This window comes from Ips typographus, linkage group LG15 (assembly GCF_016097725.1).
Source record: "Ips typographus isolate SLU linkage group LG15, UJ_Ityp_2.0, whole genome shotgun sequence".
Classification (NCBI taxonomy): domain Eukaryota; kingdom Metazoa; phylum Arthropoda; class Insecta; order Coleoptera; family Curculionidae; genus Ips; species Ips typographus.
The window spans coordinates 1,608,583-1,627,389 of NC_138436.1; the positions used below are offsets into that span (position 1 = coordinate 1,608,583).

Here is an 18,807-nt window from a genome sequence, read left to right on the forward strand (position 1 = left end):
CCTGAGTGTCTGAAGTTGTCTCTACTCCGGTGAAATTTTCGGTGTTAATTTCCCCCTTTTTTTTTTCCTGTCTGTTTTAATAGTCATGGGCGGTAAGTTGATTTGTGCTCTTTAGCTCATTACTCGTAGGGTATGTAACCTCATGTTTTTCTTTATTTCATAGACAATTCACCTCCACGTTTCACTCCAACTCCTGATAGTGCGCGCGCGGGTGGCGTATCGCCGCCCTACGTGCCTTGGGCTGCCCTTGCCGCACGTATATCCAGCGGACGGGGTTCGCAACCATCCTCTCAGCGTAGCAACCCGTGGGGGTCTCCTGACCCGTCGAGGCCAGCGACACCCCCGGCCAAAGCCGAGGAGCCTGCTACGGGGAACGGGACTGCACCGCAGCCCGCTGATAGGGAGGCCCTTTTCAGCTGCAAAATTACGTATTGCCAGACTAGTTTCCCTATTAAGTATCTTTGTAGCGTTATATATCATCCACCTCAGGCAGAAAATGCAAAATTTATTGACTGTTTTAGTGAATATTTGGGTTCAGTGAGTTTGTTTGGGGGAGTCAACATTATTGTGGGCGATTTTAATTTTGACTTATTGAAGACCTCTTTCTACGGAGACAAACTTTTGTCAACCGTATACATGAATGGCTTTGCACAGATTGTTGATTCTCCTACGCGTATCACTGAGAGGAGTCAAACACTGATCGACTACATAGTGACGAATAGCAAGATGTTGTCATTTAAGGTACACCTAACACCAAGAATAAGTGACCACTGTATTTTGTCAATACACCCTGATGTGGAAACAATTAGGGATCGCGATGTTTTGGTTACTTCGAGATCTATGAAAAATTATAATATTGACAGGTTGCAGGATGGTTTGCTGAATACGTTGTGGACAAATGATAGCAACGATGTGAATGTTCTAGCAGATAGTTTTATTGAGAGCGTGGCTGATATTTTAAATGTTATGTGTCCTAAAGAGCAAAGGGTTTTTAAGCAGAAATATATGAATAAAGTTTGGATAACGGGTGATGTTAAAACAAATATGCAAGTTAGGGATAATTTATATGTGAGGGCAGTGAATGAAAGAAATAGTGAAGTCTGGGAAGAATATAAAAGAATGCGAAATAAAGTAGTTAGACAGATAAGAACTGAGAAAGAACGACACTTTTTAGAAGTGATTGATAATAACAGAGAAAACTCTGAAGAAATGTGGAAAAATTTAAAACAGCTTCTGCCCGAAAAAAAATGTTTGTCAGCACCAGATGAAATTTGTTTCGAAAATGATACTACTTCTGATGAGGGGCTTATCGTGCATAACTTTAATAAATACTTTGTAAATAGTATCGAGGAAATCGTAAGTCGTATTCCGCAATATGCTCACCCAGATGAAGCTATTTTTGACATCCCCAGATTGAATACTGAATTCTCAAGATATGACCAACTTACTATGACAAAGTTAAAAGGCATTTTAAAAAATTTGAAAAACGTTGGTGGTGGGTTAAGTGGAGTCTCAAAGAAGGTGTTGCTTGATGTATATGATGTGGTGGGTAATCGTTTGTTAAATGTAGTAAATGCGTCCCTCTCAACGGGGCAGTTTCCGGATAAATGGAAAGAATCAATTGTCATTCCTGTTGCGAAAATACTCAATACAAAGAATTATAAGGAGTTTAGGCCAATAAATACAGTTGAAATTTATGAAAAAGTCTTGGAAATAACAGTTAAAGAGCAATTATGTAAATATTGGGATGACAATAATATTTTAGTTGTCAATCAATCCGGTTTCCGTGAGGAGCACTCATGTGAAACTGTAATAGTCAATACTTGTGATATTTTTAAAAAGGAGATGGATAGGGGTAATTACGTAATAGCAGTGTTTTTAGATTTTAAAAGGGCTTTTGAAACGGTGGATCGGAATATCTTATTGCAGAAACTGAGCTGTATGGGTCTTAAAGACAATGTTTTGAGATATGTTCTATATGTTTGTTGAGACGAATTACTCATTTTTTTCCTTTGTTTATTGGGTCTTCTGTCTCACACAAAAAAGGTTTGTTGGGAAAATGGAATTTCGCACTATTTTCAACTAAGTTGAAAATAACATTAACCTAGTCGTCCCAACACAAGACCACTGACTTAGGCTCGGTCTTGTTACCTAAAAACGCTGACTTTTCGGTGGAAAATCTACCACCGTCTTCAGAGAATCTAAAAAAGAAAAAACACAACGGCAGAACACAGAAAACAACAACTTAATAAATATTAAACCTGATAATGTTCAATATGGAACTCTGAGAAGGGTTTTGTCAATAAAAATTGACATAAATTTTGACTTTTGTCATTCCAATAGGAAAGGTTATCTATTGTTGTAGTGAAAGGTGGGTTAAAAAAAAAAATAAAAAAAAAAAAAAAAATAAATCTTTAATAAGAGACAGAATACAATTCCACAGACATCATATATTTGTTTTAAAAAATGATATTAACTTTATTAAGAATGACCTTCAGTCAAAAGTCTCTTTTAATGATTTTAATCATATGTGGCAATGTATTCTGAATAGCTATCATATAAATTGTAATAAGCAAAAACAAATTCATATCAATAAATTTAATAATTTAATGGAAGAAAAAATACATATACAACTTGTAAATAGTCACAATCAGGTCAATAATCTTCAACAAAGAACTGTAATAAATGTTTCTAGCAAAAATTTATCTGATAGCGAAAAACTTGTTCTTTCAAAAGGTTTAAACTTTGCCATTACACCACAACACATTCCCAAACTTGATATTATTTCTGCAATTGAAGAGACAGCTCAAAATTTACCAGAAGAACATCAACAAGAATTTAAAATAAGATCAAAACTTATCTTAGAAAAACAACACAAAATCAAACAAAACCTATCCAAACCTGAACAACAAGCATTATACTCTCTCAAAAAAGACAACAACATAAAAATACTTCCAGCAGACAAAGGTAACGCTACAGTCATAATGGACTCTATTACATACCACAACAAAGTCATGACTCTTTTAAATGAAAACAATTACACAAAACTAAATAAAAACCCAACAGAAAAAATTGAAAGGCAAATTTACACTACTTTAAAAAAACATCAAGATCAATTTTCTGATCTTGAGAGGCGTAATCTTACGCCACATAATAGCAAAACACCACATTTTTATGGTGTTCCTAAAATTCATAAAAATAACATGTCATTAAGGCCAATTGTGAGTAGTATAAATTCGCCTACTCACTCATTAGCTCGCTTCTTGCTAAACATTTTAAATCCTTTAGTAGGTAACACAGATTCTTACATAAAAAACTCTCCTCACTTTCTTGAAAAACTCAAACATATCGACATTAATCCAAATCATATTCTGGTAAGTTTTGATGTTGTAAGTTTATTCACAAACGTCCCAGTTGACAAAACTCTTTCAATTGTTAGATCTAAATTGCAAAATGATTCAAGTCTTGGGGAACGTACAAGCTTAAGCATAAACACTATTTTAGAACTTTTAACAATTTGTGTTAAAACAACATTCTTCCAATATGGAGATGATTATTACCAACAAAATTCTGGAATGGCAATTTTTATGGAACATTTCGAAGAAAATAACATTAATAATTTTAATTATAAACCAACAATCTAGTGGAGATATATTGATGATGTTTTCACAATATATCCATTTGGTAATGATCATCTCCAACAATTTCTAACTCACATAAACTCAATAGAACCCACAATCAAATTTACAACAGAAACTGAACAAAATAACGAACTTCCATTCTTAGACATTCTAATCAAAAAAGACATAAACAAATTTGAAACAAAAGTATACAGAAAACCAACCCACACAAATAGATATTTAAACTACAAATCCAATCATCCAATAATGGTAAAAAAAGGTATTGTAAAAAGTTTATTTGATAGAGCCAAAATTATTTGCAATAATGAACAATTTAATAAAGAAAAATTATTCATTAAAAATGTTCTAAAAGAAAATGACTATCCTGAAACATTTATTAATAAATGTTTTAGGGATTTAGAACATCCAAAACAATCTGGAAATCAAAATCAAATTTTACCTTTTACTAACCTTTTTATTCCTTACATTCCAGGTATTTCTGACAAAATCAAACGAATAGCTAAAAAATATATCAGAACAATATTTAGAACTCAAAACACATTAAGATCACACTTAACTAAAACAAAACCTTACAATGAAAATGAATCTACAAGAAACGTGATATATAAAATTCCTTGCGAATGCAATCAATTTTATATTGGTGAAACCTCCAGACCTTTAAAAAAACGTATTAAAGAACACCAAAATTATTTAAGAACTGGAGACTTTCACAAATCTAATATATGCCAACACGCGTTTGATAATGATCATAGAGTCAAATGGAATGAATGTAGTATCATAGACAAAGAAACTTTTTCAAAAAGACGTAAAATAAAAGAAAGTGCATATATTAGATTAAACCATGACTCCTGTGTTGCTACATCCTCTATTAATATTGACCAAACTTGGTTAAATATTCTAGAGGAGGAGATAACACTTGGTCATATCAAACGTAACTGAAATTTCTTGTAATTTTGTTTTCATTATAAAACCCACCTTTCACTACAACAATAGATAACCTTTCCTATTGGAATGACAAAAGTCAAAATTTATGTCAATTTTTATTGACAAAGCCCTTCTCAGAGTTCCATATTGAACATTATCAGGTTTAATATTTATTAAGTTGTTGTTTTCTGTGTTCTGCCGTTGTGTTTTTTCTTTTTTAGATTCTCTGAAGACGGTGGTAGATTTTCCACCGAAACGTCAGCGTTTTTAGGTAACAAGACCGAGCCTAAGTCAGTCTTCTTGTGTTGGGACGACTAGGTTAATGTTATTTTCAACTTAGTTCTGGAGGACTGGGTGGAGGAATAATTGGGTCGGGAGGAAGAGGCTCGCGACGAGGCGAATCGGGGAGATAAAAAGCAGATGGGGATCTTAAAGGTTCATCAGGATTTAGGTCGGGATCGGGATTAAGGATTAGGGGTTCAACTGGAACTGGATTAAGATGAACGACGGGTCGTTGGAAAGGAGCTAGAGGGGGAGGTTCATTTAAAAAGGGGGCAAGAGGAGGGGGATTATTTAGGATTTGAGAGAGATTTGGCCGTTGGAAAGGGATGAGAGGCGGAGGATCATGTAGGATTTGGTGAGGGTTTTGAGGGACATTTGGGTGTTAAAGAGGGACAAGAAGCGGCGGATTATCTAGGATTTGGTAATGGTTTTGAGGGACATTTGGGTGTTGGAAAGGGACAAGAGGCGGAGGATTATTTAGGATTTGGTAATGGTTTTGAGGGACATTTGGGTGTTGGAAAGGGACAAGAGGCGGAGGATTATTTTGGATTTGGTAATGGTTTTGAGGGACATTTGGGCGTTGGAGAGGGACAAGAAGCGGCGGATTATCTAGGATTTCGTAATGGTTTTGAGGGACATTTGGGAGTTGGAGAGGGACAAGAAGAGGAAGTTGATTAGGAATAGGGTTATTAAATAATTGTTGATACAAATCCTTCGTTCCTGCTCCTTCGATGTCAGCGGCTTCATCCACGTTATTCCACATTTGTAGCTGTCCCTCCATGCCTTGTACAAAGTGTACCGCTTGCCTAAACAGTGCATTTTTTAATATTTTTAATCCTTTTAAAATATAACTAAAGGTACTAGCCTCAAAAAATCTCCAGTTGTAAAACGTCCATCGGCCAATTTGTCCCATGCCTGCCTTATCCGTGCGTCGAAAAGTACATTCTTCTTGGCAACCCTGAAAACTTGCGGATGTCGCTCCAATTGACCTAGCTCCAATGTATACCAGAAATGTGAAAAACATTGTATTCAAAAATACCTATTAAGTCCCAGACACCAGGATGTCTCACCAGCTCACTGTTTAGCCGCCTGTGGTAAGCCTGCATCACGTTGTTCGTCCGATGCCTCTGTCCGTAAACGCTGAAATGTTGGGGGGTGACTCGTCCAATCCACTGTCGTCTGATGTAGTTCCTGAATTCGCCGAAAATTGGTTCCCGTTCCCGATCCTAATAACAGATAAAATTGTAAGTAGCTTAATCGCTCTTTATCAATATCCGTTATATGGACAGAACCTGTAACGAATTAAATGCATCTATAATCCTGTCCGCAGGTAGAAGTGCCAACGCGTAGTGCTTCCTCAGGTAAACTTTATGGGCTGCCTCCTCTTGAATTTGCCGGGTTACACCTAGTTCCTTTGCCTTGCGCATTAAAGCCTTACAAATAAAATAACCAGTGTTTTTAACATAATTTTTCTACAAACAGCAAATAATAACACCATTTATGCCTTCACTGATTCGTATAGTCCCACTTCATAGTCCGTAACGACAGTCCCTCGGATGCAGGTTGGAAAGGTCCTCGCGATGTAGTCAAATACTGCGTCATAGAGTGTCCTGGTCCGGTTAGCCATGAATACATGGACCAAGGGAAATGCCTATTTAAAAAACAGAAAATACTCAATAATAAAAGGTTTATGAAGTAGACACTAGGCCATCAGATAATACAGTATAATTAAATTTTTATCCAGGGCTTGTCAAAAATTCGTTTTCGTTAAGCCTGAAGCCTCCAAAACTTTTCATAATTAACTCCTCTGTAATTGCTGTGTTTCCAAGATCTCAATATAGACTATAGAGAATAAAATTTGTTAATATTATAAACCCCAAAACCAACATACTATAAAAATCATATAGTTTAGTTAGCTTACCAAATAGATACAAAAACCAAAACCAAACAGCACTAGTAAGTACTGGCCGTCACTGCCGTCAGTACCGTACTGTCATGTGTCCCCTGTCAACAGAGTCAATAAATGGTACTCCCATTATTGTACTCCTAAGGGACAGCTTTTTCAATTTTGGCTTTAAATTTAATTTAATTTATAAACCATACATGCACCAATTTCGATTGACAAATTTACTGTTAAAATAGTGTATTTGTATCCAGCTATAATAATTATACTATAGATAATGGTACTAGTGGCAGTGATGTTGTGATAGGTGAAAGTGCTTTGACCTATATTTTACTTCAGAAATTATAGGAATTAAAAGTTGCTTTTCTATGATCACTAGATCAAAATTGATATTATTTTTTTGTTTAAAATCTTTAAATTAGTTTGAAATCTATCAAAGTGATAAAAAAAGTTCAATAAGTTATTAAAGGTTATAATATGGAATAGTCAAAGTGAATCAGTTCAATTCATCAGTTACCTTGCACTGTGTAAAAAAGTGCTAATACATTACATTTACTGTACTGTAAAGGAAAAATATAAGCAATAAAGTAACAAATTATATTTACTTGATGTGATGTGGCAGACAGTTGTTTGACTAAGAGTTTGTACCACCACTGGCTTTGTTGCTATTTGATAAAACAATGATCATGGCACACACAGACGACACAAATCATATTCATGGTAAGTTGTTCATAATCCATAAAATCAATCATAAAAAAATTAAATATTTAACCAAGACTTTTATATCTAGCAAAAATTTCCTGTATGACAATGACAACATAACATGCCAGTGTGCTTATCTGTGAGTCTTGTAATACAGTGTATTTTCCATGAAATTGATATCACAATATTATTCAGCCTTGTTGGGATATTAACATTTAGAATGTGACAAAAAAATTTATTTTATTATTTTTACCAGAATGCTATTAAGTAATTTTTGATTTTATACAGAAAATTTTGTTTTTTTTTTAATTTTAAGAGTTATGTCACATTTCAAGCAAGGGTGAGTAATATTATTATTAAACACACTTACAAAAATAATTCAATTTAAAAAACTTAATGAAACTTACATGGTCCATGCATGTTCCAAAAATGGTTAGTATCTGGGAAAATCTTGGTCTTCTCGGTACAGCTTTAAAGGTGCCATCTATAAAGGTGTATTGGGAGTCCACGAAGTTCTGTAGAAAGTCGGCGTTTCCAAATAGTCTCCAGCATTCACAGATCCTGAAAAAAACAAACCACTAGCACAGTTGCTGTATCTAGGCCACTCACCTGTATTCAAAATCTGGGACAACTCCGCTAGCGTTTGGGGAATGTGTGGTGTGTTAATCTGCCGCCATCTCCTCATTGATCGTCTGATGGAGTTGAATGTCACCAATTCAGCTCCTTCGACATTGCTGCAAGAAAAATCAGGTTATTACTATTTCTTTTTCTTTATTTATAATATAAAAATATATTTTATGTACACCTACTTTAAGGCAATTCTATCGTAAATGTTCTTGAGGTTTCCTCTCTCCACAGTACAGGCATTTCTTAGCTGAGTCCTCAACAGTTGGGCTGCTGCTGCTCCGTCGACTCTTGGATGGTTGTGGTGGGGATTGATGTCCTGGAATTCTCCTTCGCCTTGTACTTTTCCTGAAGCTGAACATCCAGTGTGAGGGTATTGGCTACAGGTGTAGTTCCTATACAAAGAAAACAATGGTTAATTTAATAATAGTTTGTGGGGGTTGTATGATTCTGAACCAATATTTGAGTACTCACCGATTACCATTACGATTTGCTCGTAATTTGTAGAAGTAGCCGTTATGGCAAAACCTTCCTCCGCTTCCTCCTTGCTGGTTCCATGGCTCTGGGGGGATTCCTGAATCTAACTGAAAAAAATCTAGACAACAAATTATTAACAAATAAAAATAAAATCAACTAAAAAGACTCTCTGTAAAAAAATATTAACCGCAAATCGTGTGGAACGCTTTCAGATCGAAATCGTTGGGCAAAAAATTTCTTTCAACAAAATGTGGCTTGGATGCTAATGGATAAAAAATCTATCACATCTATAAAGCTCGACAATTCGGAAAGAAATGATCTATCCGTTACTTCAAACTGCAGGTGGGTCTTTTTTCTCCTACTCCTGCTGGATGCTTGGCGCGAAAATCCTGAAGTTAGTTACTTCCGGAAATGTTACCTTAAAAGGGAATATGCATTCATAACCAAATCAACTAACAATAGAAAAATAAGATTTCAGGTATCAGGAAAAAAAACAGTTTGCTTCCATTAGTGATTTTTGTACTAAAAATTGTCCCACAGTTTTCTAATAATTGATTTAGTATTATGAATTCAATCATTTTTGAAATTGATGACGTTTTCCATTGATATGTTTATAGCGAAACTCGTATTGTGCTGCACTGTTTTAATGAAATTATATAGAGCAGGACGGAAATACTCTAAACGATCACCAATCGAAAATGCTATTAGATTCGAGAGAAGAAGAATTAAAAAACAAGGATGCAAGCATGCAAGAAATTAGTACGCTTTCCCTCCGATCATTTTTTAGGTGTTGGAATTGGAGTTTGGAGGGTGCGTTTGGAGGGTATAAACCGGAGTATACAACGTATGACGTCAGCAAATACATATATTTTTATTTTTAAGCTTATAACTTTATAGTGGCCGTTTCGTGAACGTAATGTAATTAATAATAGTCACTCTTCTGTCGTCTTATACTTTGGCAAGTAGGGCATAAAAAAAATAGTCGCTACTGTACTATTAACTATTAATTCACAGTTTTGCTACGCTTGGCATTTAAAGTTTCATACTCCGTCACATAAAGCAAAAGATACCATCATTTTTCTTCCTAAAACCGATTCTGCTACTTGGTCTCGATAATTTTTCTTCAAAAAAGTTTATTTGTCGTACATTTTGTCGTTTTTGACATATTTACCATTAAAAATTGAAATTTTTAGTATTTGGAAGGCCGTAGCAGGTAAACGCTTGATATTAGCACAAAACGGCTTGCATATGTTTCTATCTTACTTTTATGAAAATTGACATTTGTCAAATTTTGCAGTATGACCTTCAGTATACACCAGAAATAGTTAAGATAGGAACATGCAAGCCATTTTGTTCTAACTCAGGAGCTCTGCTTAGGAGCTGCGATATTCCAAAATGTAAAAATGTCATTTTTTATACGTCAATATCTCGAAAACCGTTGCAGGTAGATATACATATTATGAATAAAAATAAAATATTATATAGTTATTATTCATGAAACATACTTGAAATCGTTAGCAGAATAAAGTGAATATATTATGTCAAATAAAATAAGTCAAATGGTTTCAAGGTAACCCATATATCCATATAGGTTTAAAACACCTTTTTCGTAAATATACACAGTGGTTCAAATTGATTGTAATTCAAGAGTGAAAAGTAGAGAAAAGTATATTAAAAATAAACTCCAAAGTGTCATATAAACTGTAGTCAAAAAGTGCCCTCTCGCGGAGTTAGAGCACCTTAAAGGCGAGCCACAAAACGTTTTTTTATTCCTAGACGAAAAAGTTTCTCAAGTGACATTTGGCATGCATGTTCACCATTTTGAAGTAGTCATTTAGAATTTTTTTTAGTTTTTTAAAATAATGTGGACAAATACGGGTGCTGTTCAAAAAGTTTGACCTTTAAATTTCTTTAAGCTGCAATTTTAGATCGTTATGATGAGGCACATGTAGTAGCCCATACTTTTTCCTAATAAAAGTTTGTCTGAACATTTGTTTTCATTTTGCATAGTTTTTCAAATACCGTCATTTTTATACGCTAATCCATAATGAAAAAATTAATACTTGTCCAGATTTTTTAAAAAAATTGAAAAAAAAAAACGCCAAATGATTACTTCAAATAAATGATGAACAAGCATGCCAAATTTCATATGAGTTTTATTTTAGTTCATTAATTAAGATAAAAGTATTTTTTTCTTAGGGCATATACTTAGGGCCCGTTAGCTCCGAAAGGGGGCATTTTTCAACCATTGTTTATATGACACTTTGGCGTTTATTTTTTATGTACTTTCTACCCTTCAAGTATTCTACAATCAATTTGGACCACCCTTTACGTGTCACATAATAAAATAAAACTATTTTTTGCTCTGAATTGGCGTTTCAAGTTAAGATCGTAGCGCCATTTAAAACGAAAATGTGGACCATATATCTGGCATAATTAAATCAGAGAAATTAAGTAGAGACATTTTACGCGCAGACGCAGAAAATACTACATTATTATTTTACTCATCAACTCATCACTATTTTCCCTCTCTCCTTCTCTTTGTTTTGTCTTTAACTTGTCAAGTGTCTATAAAAATAACGCTTCATGTTTTCATATACATCATATAATACAATTTACTCAACTCGCCGCACATTGATGCCGCTTTTGGAAAACACTGTAAATACATGTAAGAATTGAGGGAAGAATAAAAACAAATTTCCCCGTACTAAACCAATTTAATGATTCTTATTCCAATATACCACTCTCTCCGCTGGTGAATATCAGAATGCCCTCCACTTTTCTTAAATCCCTTAACTAACCACCCTAAGGGCACCCGTCTCACAAGTATCTTATTACATACGCCTATCTCTTATCTGTTACAATAATAATTCTCATGACACTTAAGATAACTTAGCCTAGCAAATTCCCAAAGACGTCCTTTTACACCAATAAGTATGTCGCCATCCAAGAGTAGTTGATAAAAGACGCCCTCAAGTACCACGAGCCCGTGTGAAGTTCTCACGATGGGCTCGCCACCTTGATATGATTGCTAACTACTTGCTACTATACATGTATCATTTTTTCCTTTTTCCCTTACTAAGGAAAATCACTTGCGTACTTTAGTACACTCTATTTGGGCTAATACTGTTTCGCCTTGGGACAGTGAGCGTAATTCTTTATTTTCTTTTAATTCGAGCGTAAAAATTTTTGATTCTGTAGAGCTTTTATTTTCGCCCATCTTAGTCATTTCAATTCTTTCTTTTTCTTTTATAGGCGATTTCGGATTTCCACGGCGTCTGCTTTTCCTGCATTTTACTACGTATTTTATGAGTTTATGTGCTATAATAATTACGAAAAGAATGAGGCACGCACAAGTAGTATAAAAGAATACATCATGTACATATTCAGAGGATGTTTGCCTTTTTTTGTCTGCCTTGCGGCAGTTACTAAGTTTGACGCTACTACTACCTTATTTTACCTTGGTGGCTGATCGTTTTGCCTCGTGTTACACGTACCCCTCGACGTACCCTCGTCCGAGCCGAACTTAGTCTGACAGTTTATTTAAGATAAAAATAATTTAGTTATACTAAAAAGTTGATCAAATCTATTCATTCATTGTAATGTGCTTTGAGGAAACGTAAAAATACAAGAAATAATCGATCGAGCTTTTTGTAAACATGTTTATATAAGCCTTTTTTCTTCCCGTTTTCAACTTTAACATTGGGTTTGTTCTTATAAAATTCTTTTACGGCCCTTATTTACACATACAGCAAACAGAATTGCTATGTGCCATTTAAAATAAATGTACCTCTACTAATACAGACATTTCTGTATTATTTACACACACATCATCAAAATAATTATACATCATCCCAATCTAGGGGTATTTTCATCCCATTTTAGGGGTAATGTGCACTCAACACTCATAAGTACACAACGTAATAGCTGAAGTCGCTATAAGAACACAAATCATTGTTGTGCATGTTTACATCACCGCAACATAATAAGAAACCTTTATTTCGTTTTAACAGGTCGCTTGTAAGAACAAACCCTATGTGTCACTTTTATTATACAAAACTAAGCTACGTTATCAGGTGTTTATACCAATTCGATTATTTCTTTTGTTTCATATTCGCTAGTTTTCTTAACAAACAAACAAAAATTTGAACGCATTTTTGGTTTTAATTTTTACTTTAAACTAGAACTTTTAAAGTTCGATTCTTCTTATTTCAAAGATCTTATTTGAGTCACTAGCCCTTTTAACAAAAAAAAAATATCGATACAAACATTTTACATCAATTAGGCCTAGAATTTGACGTAGAATTCCAATATTGGATAAAAAGTTGGCCATTGTATTTAAAAAAAACATAAGTTTGGTTCGTTACTCAAATTTGGGACACCGTGTAATAATTGTTCATTTTATTAATTATTAGTTCATTTCAAGTAAATATCTTCTAGTTTCGTATTTAGTTAGAATTTCAAAAATGAAATTTAGGTTTTTAAAAAAAAATTATTTTGCCAAGAAGCGAATACAATGGATGGTACTAAAGAACTAACTATTATCATGCTTAATCTAGATTTAATACATCTGCATTTGCTGAGTTTGCATGGGAATATAAAATAGGCGAATAGCATGAGAACTTGACTAGCTAAGCAGAATTAACATTATCGTGGGAATGTAACTCCTCCCCTCTAAGATGAAAGCACATAACATAAAAATGTGGTTTCACTTTTTCAAAAAACCTCATTTTCGGGATATTCATTTTCCGGCATTTTTTTACAATTTTTTACAATTTTCTTGTAAATGAAGTACACTATTAGGCTCGTGAAAACTACATATAACGTGACTGTCCACAAACTAACCCGATTCACATAAACACTGGTTGTAGCTTCTTGAAGCATTTTCTTCTGAAGTTGAAGGTTTTCTGTTAACTCTTAACTCATGGGTGGTTTTGAAATTGATTAAGTCAAGATCCAGTGATGGTGGCTCATATATTGATTGATTATTAGTAATCAAACACGGTTCAACTTTTGGCAATGTAACTTGATTGTATGTCAATTGGCTAGGTTTATGACTTTCTAACATAATCGATTGTATTTGTAATTTACAATCGATATGTTGTCGCAGTGTAGGAAAACTGAAACTCAGATAAGTTTATTTAAAGTAACTAGATACTGGTGTGATTGCAGCACAGTTGTGAAAACAAAGTTCAAACAGGAATCCGGACAGAATTATAACTGGACTTGAAAAAAAGGCGCCTAAAGAATATGTTATGTGAGAAAGAACATTGAATGTTAGAATGAACATTGTTGAAATATTTCGGCTTACCTTTTTAAGGCCTGTCTTACAAACAAAAGATCTTTCTTACGAGACAAAACAGTCTTGCCCACAATTATTGGTAATTATAATCGAATACATAAAATATTACAAACTAATCTGACTTCTGACCCTACGACTCGATACAGACATTACAGACGGTTTCCGACCAAAGATAAAAATACCCAAACGAATTTTTGCATGTCATGTTATAATGTCTACTGTAATTTTTCATACGTCAGCCAAATAGTAAGGATGTTGCCATTTAAACAATTAGTAAGATATCTCAACACGATAGGTACTTCAATTAAATAGGATCCAAATAATGGAATTGTTGTTTTGTCCTTATTACAATCAGCGGTGTTAACAAGTCGTTTTGGTATAGTCACGATCCATTTTCCATCGATAACTTTGGTAACCTGAGGCGTCGATAACATCAACTGGTATGGATGACATGAAGTAACGTTCTGACTGTGGCTTCACTTATAAAATTTGACTGGGAACCAGTGTCTAAGAGAGCTCTGCAAGTCATCACATCACCAGAATGATTAACAACTTGCACCAGTGCTGTTGACAATAAAACATCACAATGATTTGACAATGACGTGCTGACATGCAAAGACTCCACTCGATCCTGATTAGGCCCAGTTGGAAGTTGACCAGAGGATCCAGTTGTATTATCTTTGAACTCAGAAATATTATCACCTGTTTTCCTTTTGGAATAGTGCAGAAGGGTATGATGTCGACCAGAGCATTTTCTACAACTGCTTGATGAACACTCCTTGCTCATATGATTTGATCTTAAACAATTAAGACATAGTTTAAGGCGTCTGGCTTTATCATACCGTTCGTACTCTGAAAGTTTTAAAAATGATTCACAATTTACAATCAAGTGTCAAGTCAAGCTTTACCACACTATGCAATCCTTTTACTTGAAATTTATTTGACTCTGACTCTTTGGAAGTTGCTTCCAAAGTCTCAAGCAACTCAGCTTTTGATTTAATGAACAACTTAAACTCCTCCAATGTTGCAAGTTCATTTTTTGGTTTTTGTTCCTGCCACTCTCTAGCAGTCACTGGGTCTAACTTACTTGTCATGAAAAAAATAACAATTGTGTCCCAACTTACCACTGGAACATTTAAGGCCTCCAAAGACCTAAGATTCTTATTTATACCATTCAATAAAGCTCGAATATCTTTAGATGATTCTTTAGTTATATTAGGAATGTTAAAAAGTGATTTTAAATAGTTATTGACAAGCATAGATTTGTTGTCAAACCTTTCACACAACAAATCCCAAGCCACCAAGTAATTTGCAGAACTGATTTAAAAATTCTGTAAAATTTCCTTTGCACTCCCCTCTAATGAAACTCTCAAGAAATAAAACTTTTCAATATCTGAAATGTTTACATTGTCATGAACCAAAGACTTAAATGTATCCCTAAATTCTAGCCAACTGTCAAAATTTCTATAGAATTTAGGTAGTGGAATTGAGGGAAGCTTAGGCCTAGATTGAAGATTATTATCAAAACCTTGAGCTATACTTTGAGAAGTGTGTTTATTGCTACTACTACTTTCATTATCCCAAAAACCTTTCAAGATTTTGCAGAGGAAAACAAAGCATAATCTGAATTTTCAAATAATTCCCTTTCTTTTAACTGTTCATCAAAGTTGTCATGTTCAAGTTCAATCTGTGTTTGATAGGAGTCAAAATATCTGGAAGTCAATCAACCCTATTTCCCAACTCAGTAAGTATAACAGCTTCAATGGACTCCAAAGCTACTAGTCCTGTTAAAATACCAATAAAACCACCTATGTGTATATGTATAAGTTAGTAATGTCTACTGTTAAGTGACTTATGACAAATGTCAAACATCATAAGTCTAGTCAAGATTAAGTTGTTAGACAGAAGTAATGATTTACCGCTTTTTTACTTCTTGTTCGGGTTAACATGTTTTTAACCCCGTCTTTAGTTTTCTTTGAGATTTATTTAAATAAAAATAAAGTTACATCTACTGTAGTGCTGTTTTCTATTTTTCACTCATTAGTATTGAGGGCGTAATTCACTTAACCGTGAAGCAACGACAGGTTATGGGCCCAGACCCTCAAAATTACTAAGGAAGAAAGCACATTGTATCAGAGGTTTAACCTTTGTAAATTAGTACACAGTTTAGCTGGAACCTGATTGTTCAACATGGCTTGGAGTAGTAATGGTAGTGAGAAGTTTTGTATTCAACCATTTGATGGCAAAAACTTTGATCATTGGAAATTCCGTATGGAAATTATATTAGATAGCCATGATGTTAAAAAGTGTATTAAAGAAGAGGCTGCTGATCAACCCACAGAAGAATTCCTTAAGCTTGACCGAAAATGCAAAAGTATAATCGTTCAGTGTGTGGCAAACAGTCACTTGGAATATATTAAAGATAAAACTACTGCTTTTCAAATGTGGGAGGCCCTAAAGGCTGTATTTCAAAGAAAAGGAGTTGCAGGACAGTTATATCTCAGAAAGAAACTACTGACTATGAAGTTGGAGTCAGGTAATAGTTTAGAGTCTCATTTTATTAAGTTTGAAGAAGTTGTAAGGGAGTTAAAGTCTGTTGGAGCAAAACTTGATGAAACAGATATTGTGTGTCACTTATTACTGACACTGCCAAAAAGTCTGGACCCAATTGTGACAGCCTTGGAGACTCTTGATTCAAATAAACTTACCTTGGAGTTTGTAAAGGGGAGGTTGCTTGACCATAAAATGAAGTGTAAAAGCAGTACTGCTGAAGCATTTGGTAACTCTGCTGCTTTTTATGCAGGAGATAATCCCCAGGATACACATAGCAACAATGACAGGAGGAATACCTCCTGGAATGGACCCATATCGAGGCAAAAAGTTTTTCATTCAATCAAGTGCAATAAATGTGGAAAAATGGGCCATACAAGAAAGTACTGCAGAGTAAAGGACCTATCGAGACGACATGCAAACCAGGCTGGCTCCAGTTTTGACTCTGATGCTGATGATGACCAGTCACCTATTGCATTTTTAACAAATGCTTGTACTGAGGAGCAGAAAGAGGCAAACAGCTGTGGTGGAAACTGCATAAGTTGGATTGTGGACAGTGGGGCGACTGACCATATGATTAATGATGAAAAATACTTTGATTCTGTAAGTACACTTAAAAATGTTGTTAGTATTGTAGTCGCAAAGACAAATGTAAAACTGAATGCCACAAAAATTGGTAACATTAATATTACCTTTAAAAGTGGTCAATCTGGCCAAATTAAGAATGTCTATTTTTGCCCTGATTTAAGACATAATTTGTTATCTACCTCAAAGCTTGAAAAAGCTGGTTTAAAGATTGTTTTTGAAAATGGTTCTGTATCTATTTCTAAAGATAACAAGGTTTTAGCTATAGGTAAAAGAGTAGGGAGTTTGTATACAATAAATTTCAACTTAGAATCGAAAAATGCAAATGTTTGTTGTTCAACTAATGATATTAGCTTGTGGCATTCTAGGTTAGGGCATTTAAGCAATAATAGTATACTAAAATTGTCAAATATGGTAGATGGTTTACATTTAAGTAAGGAAATGTCTGAAAATTGTAAAATTTGCTCAGTCTATGCTCAAACAAAAATTACTAGATTACCATACAATAAAGTAGCGAATAAAGTTACTAAAAGTCCTCTTGAACTGGTTCATAGTGACATTTGTGGACCTATTACTCCAGCTACTTATGATGAAAAGAAATATATCTTGACCTTTCTTGATGATTATACTCATTTTTGTATTGTTTATCTTTTGAAAAATAAAAGTGTAACGTTGGTTTTCGTTAGTATTTTAAAAGGTGGGGTCAACGGGTTTAACATGAAATTAGAGGAAATTAACTGTAAAAAACTTGTATTAAGGGAAACTACTACAGCGTTATTATGTCCTTTTTATAAGCGGGAACTTAGTGGACTGTCAACAGTGTCAACCTACTTCTTAAAATCTAAGGTTAGGGCGTACTCCTCTCTGCGCGTAGGAGGGCGCTTAGTTTACACACATAATAAAAGCATATGCTACAGTCTCCCCCTTTGCACCACGTCAAACGTCCGCGGATGTGGGGCAACACGAGAATAGTTCAAACACTAGTCTTCGACACAACACGGGCACCTCCTCCTCTTCGTCAAAGTCCTCTTGCGGCGGCCCTCAGTCTCTTGGTGCCTGATTGGGGTGTCTGGTCGTCTACAAAGCTCTGATTCTGAAGAAGCCAACTCTTCATGGGTATCCTCTTGTATTGGATATTTGCTGTTAGTACTTAGACTTGCGGGTTGTTGACCAGGTGGTCGTCCTCTTTTTCGTAAAGGTATCATTGGGGTTGGTCTGTTACCTTTAGCTTCCTTGTACGGTGTGAACGCAGACACATGGTACTTCCCCAAGGGAACGTCTGGTCTCTCTTCGGAAGCCACAATGTAAGTGGTTGGGGTCACAACTTTCATTATCTGATATGGTCCATCTCGTTTCGGAGTGAATTTTGCTGTAAATTTGTGGCTGGCATTGGACAAATTATGTGAGGTAATTAAGACCTTGTCGCCAACATCATAACTTTGGTCTCGGCGATTTTGATTCTTCGCTTCAGTCCTGGCATCTTGCGTTTTCTCGTGAGTCTCTCGAGCTTTCTGAAGGGTAGAACTGAGGTTAAGCAAGTAAGGAGTGATTTGACACACGAAATTATCATTTTCAATGATTGCGCGCATGTCACGGGTCACGTCATCGGTAGTTCGCAGTTCTCTTCCAAATGTTAGATATGCTGCAGTGTAGCTGGTGGATTGACACACAGTAGTATTCATGGCAAATCTTACGGCTGCCAGATGTTCTGACCAGGCTGTGTGCTCCTTGGAAGTTAGGATGGCCAGACGGGTTTTCAGGTCGCGGTTCTTTCTTTCAACGGGATTAGCCTCTGGGTGATAGACCGGTATGAGGCT

General features: G+C 35.0%; 1 protein-coding gene and 1 long non-coding RNA gene across 2 annotated transcripts in view; both read right to left on the minus strand.

Moving 5' to 3' along the window:
• LOC145738258 (uncharacterized) overlaps positions 1-18,807 on the minus strand; it is a 254,982-nt gene that overhangs the window by 169,923 nt on the left and 66,252 nt on the right. The window lies entirely within an intron of this gene.
• On the minus strand, positions 4,942-6,344 carry LOC145738234 (uncharacterized). Its single transcript, XM_081993079.1, has 3 exons — positions 6,140-6,344; positions 5,887-6,073; positions 4,942-5,836 (listed from the first exon to the last, which is right to left on the minus strand). Exons 1-3 carry the CDS (start codon positions 6,272-6,274, stop codon positions 5,688-5,690), a joined length of 471 nt encoding a protein of 156 aa, XP_081849205.1. The 5' UTR covers positions 6,275-6,344; the 3' UTR covers positions 4,942-5,687.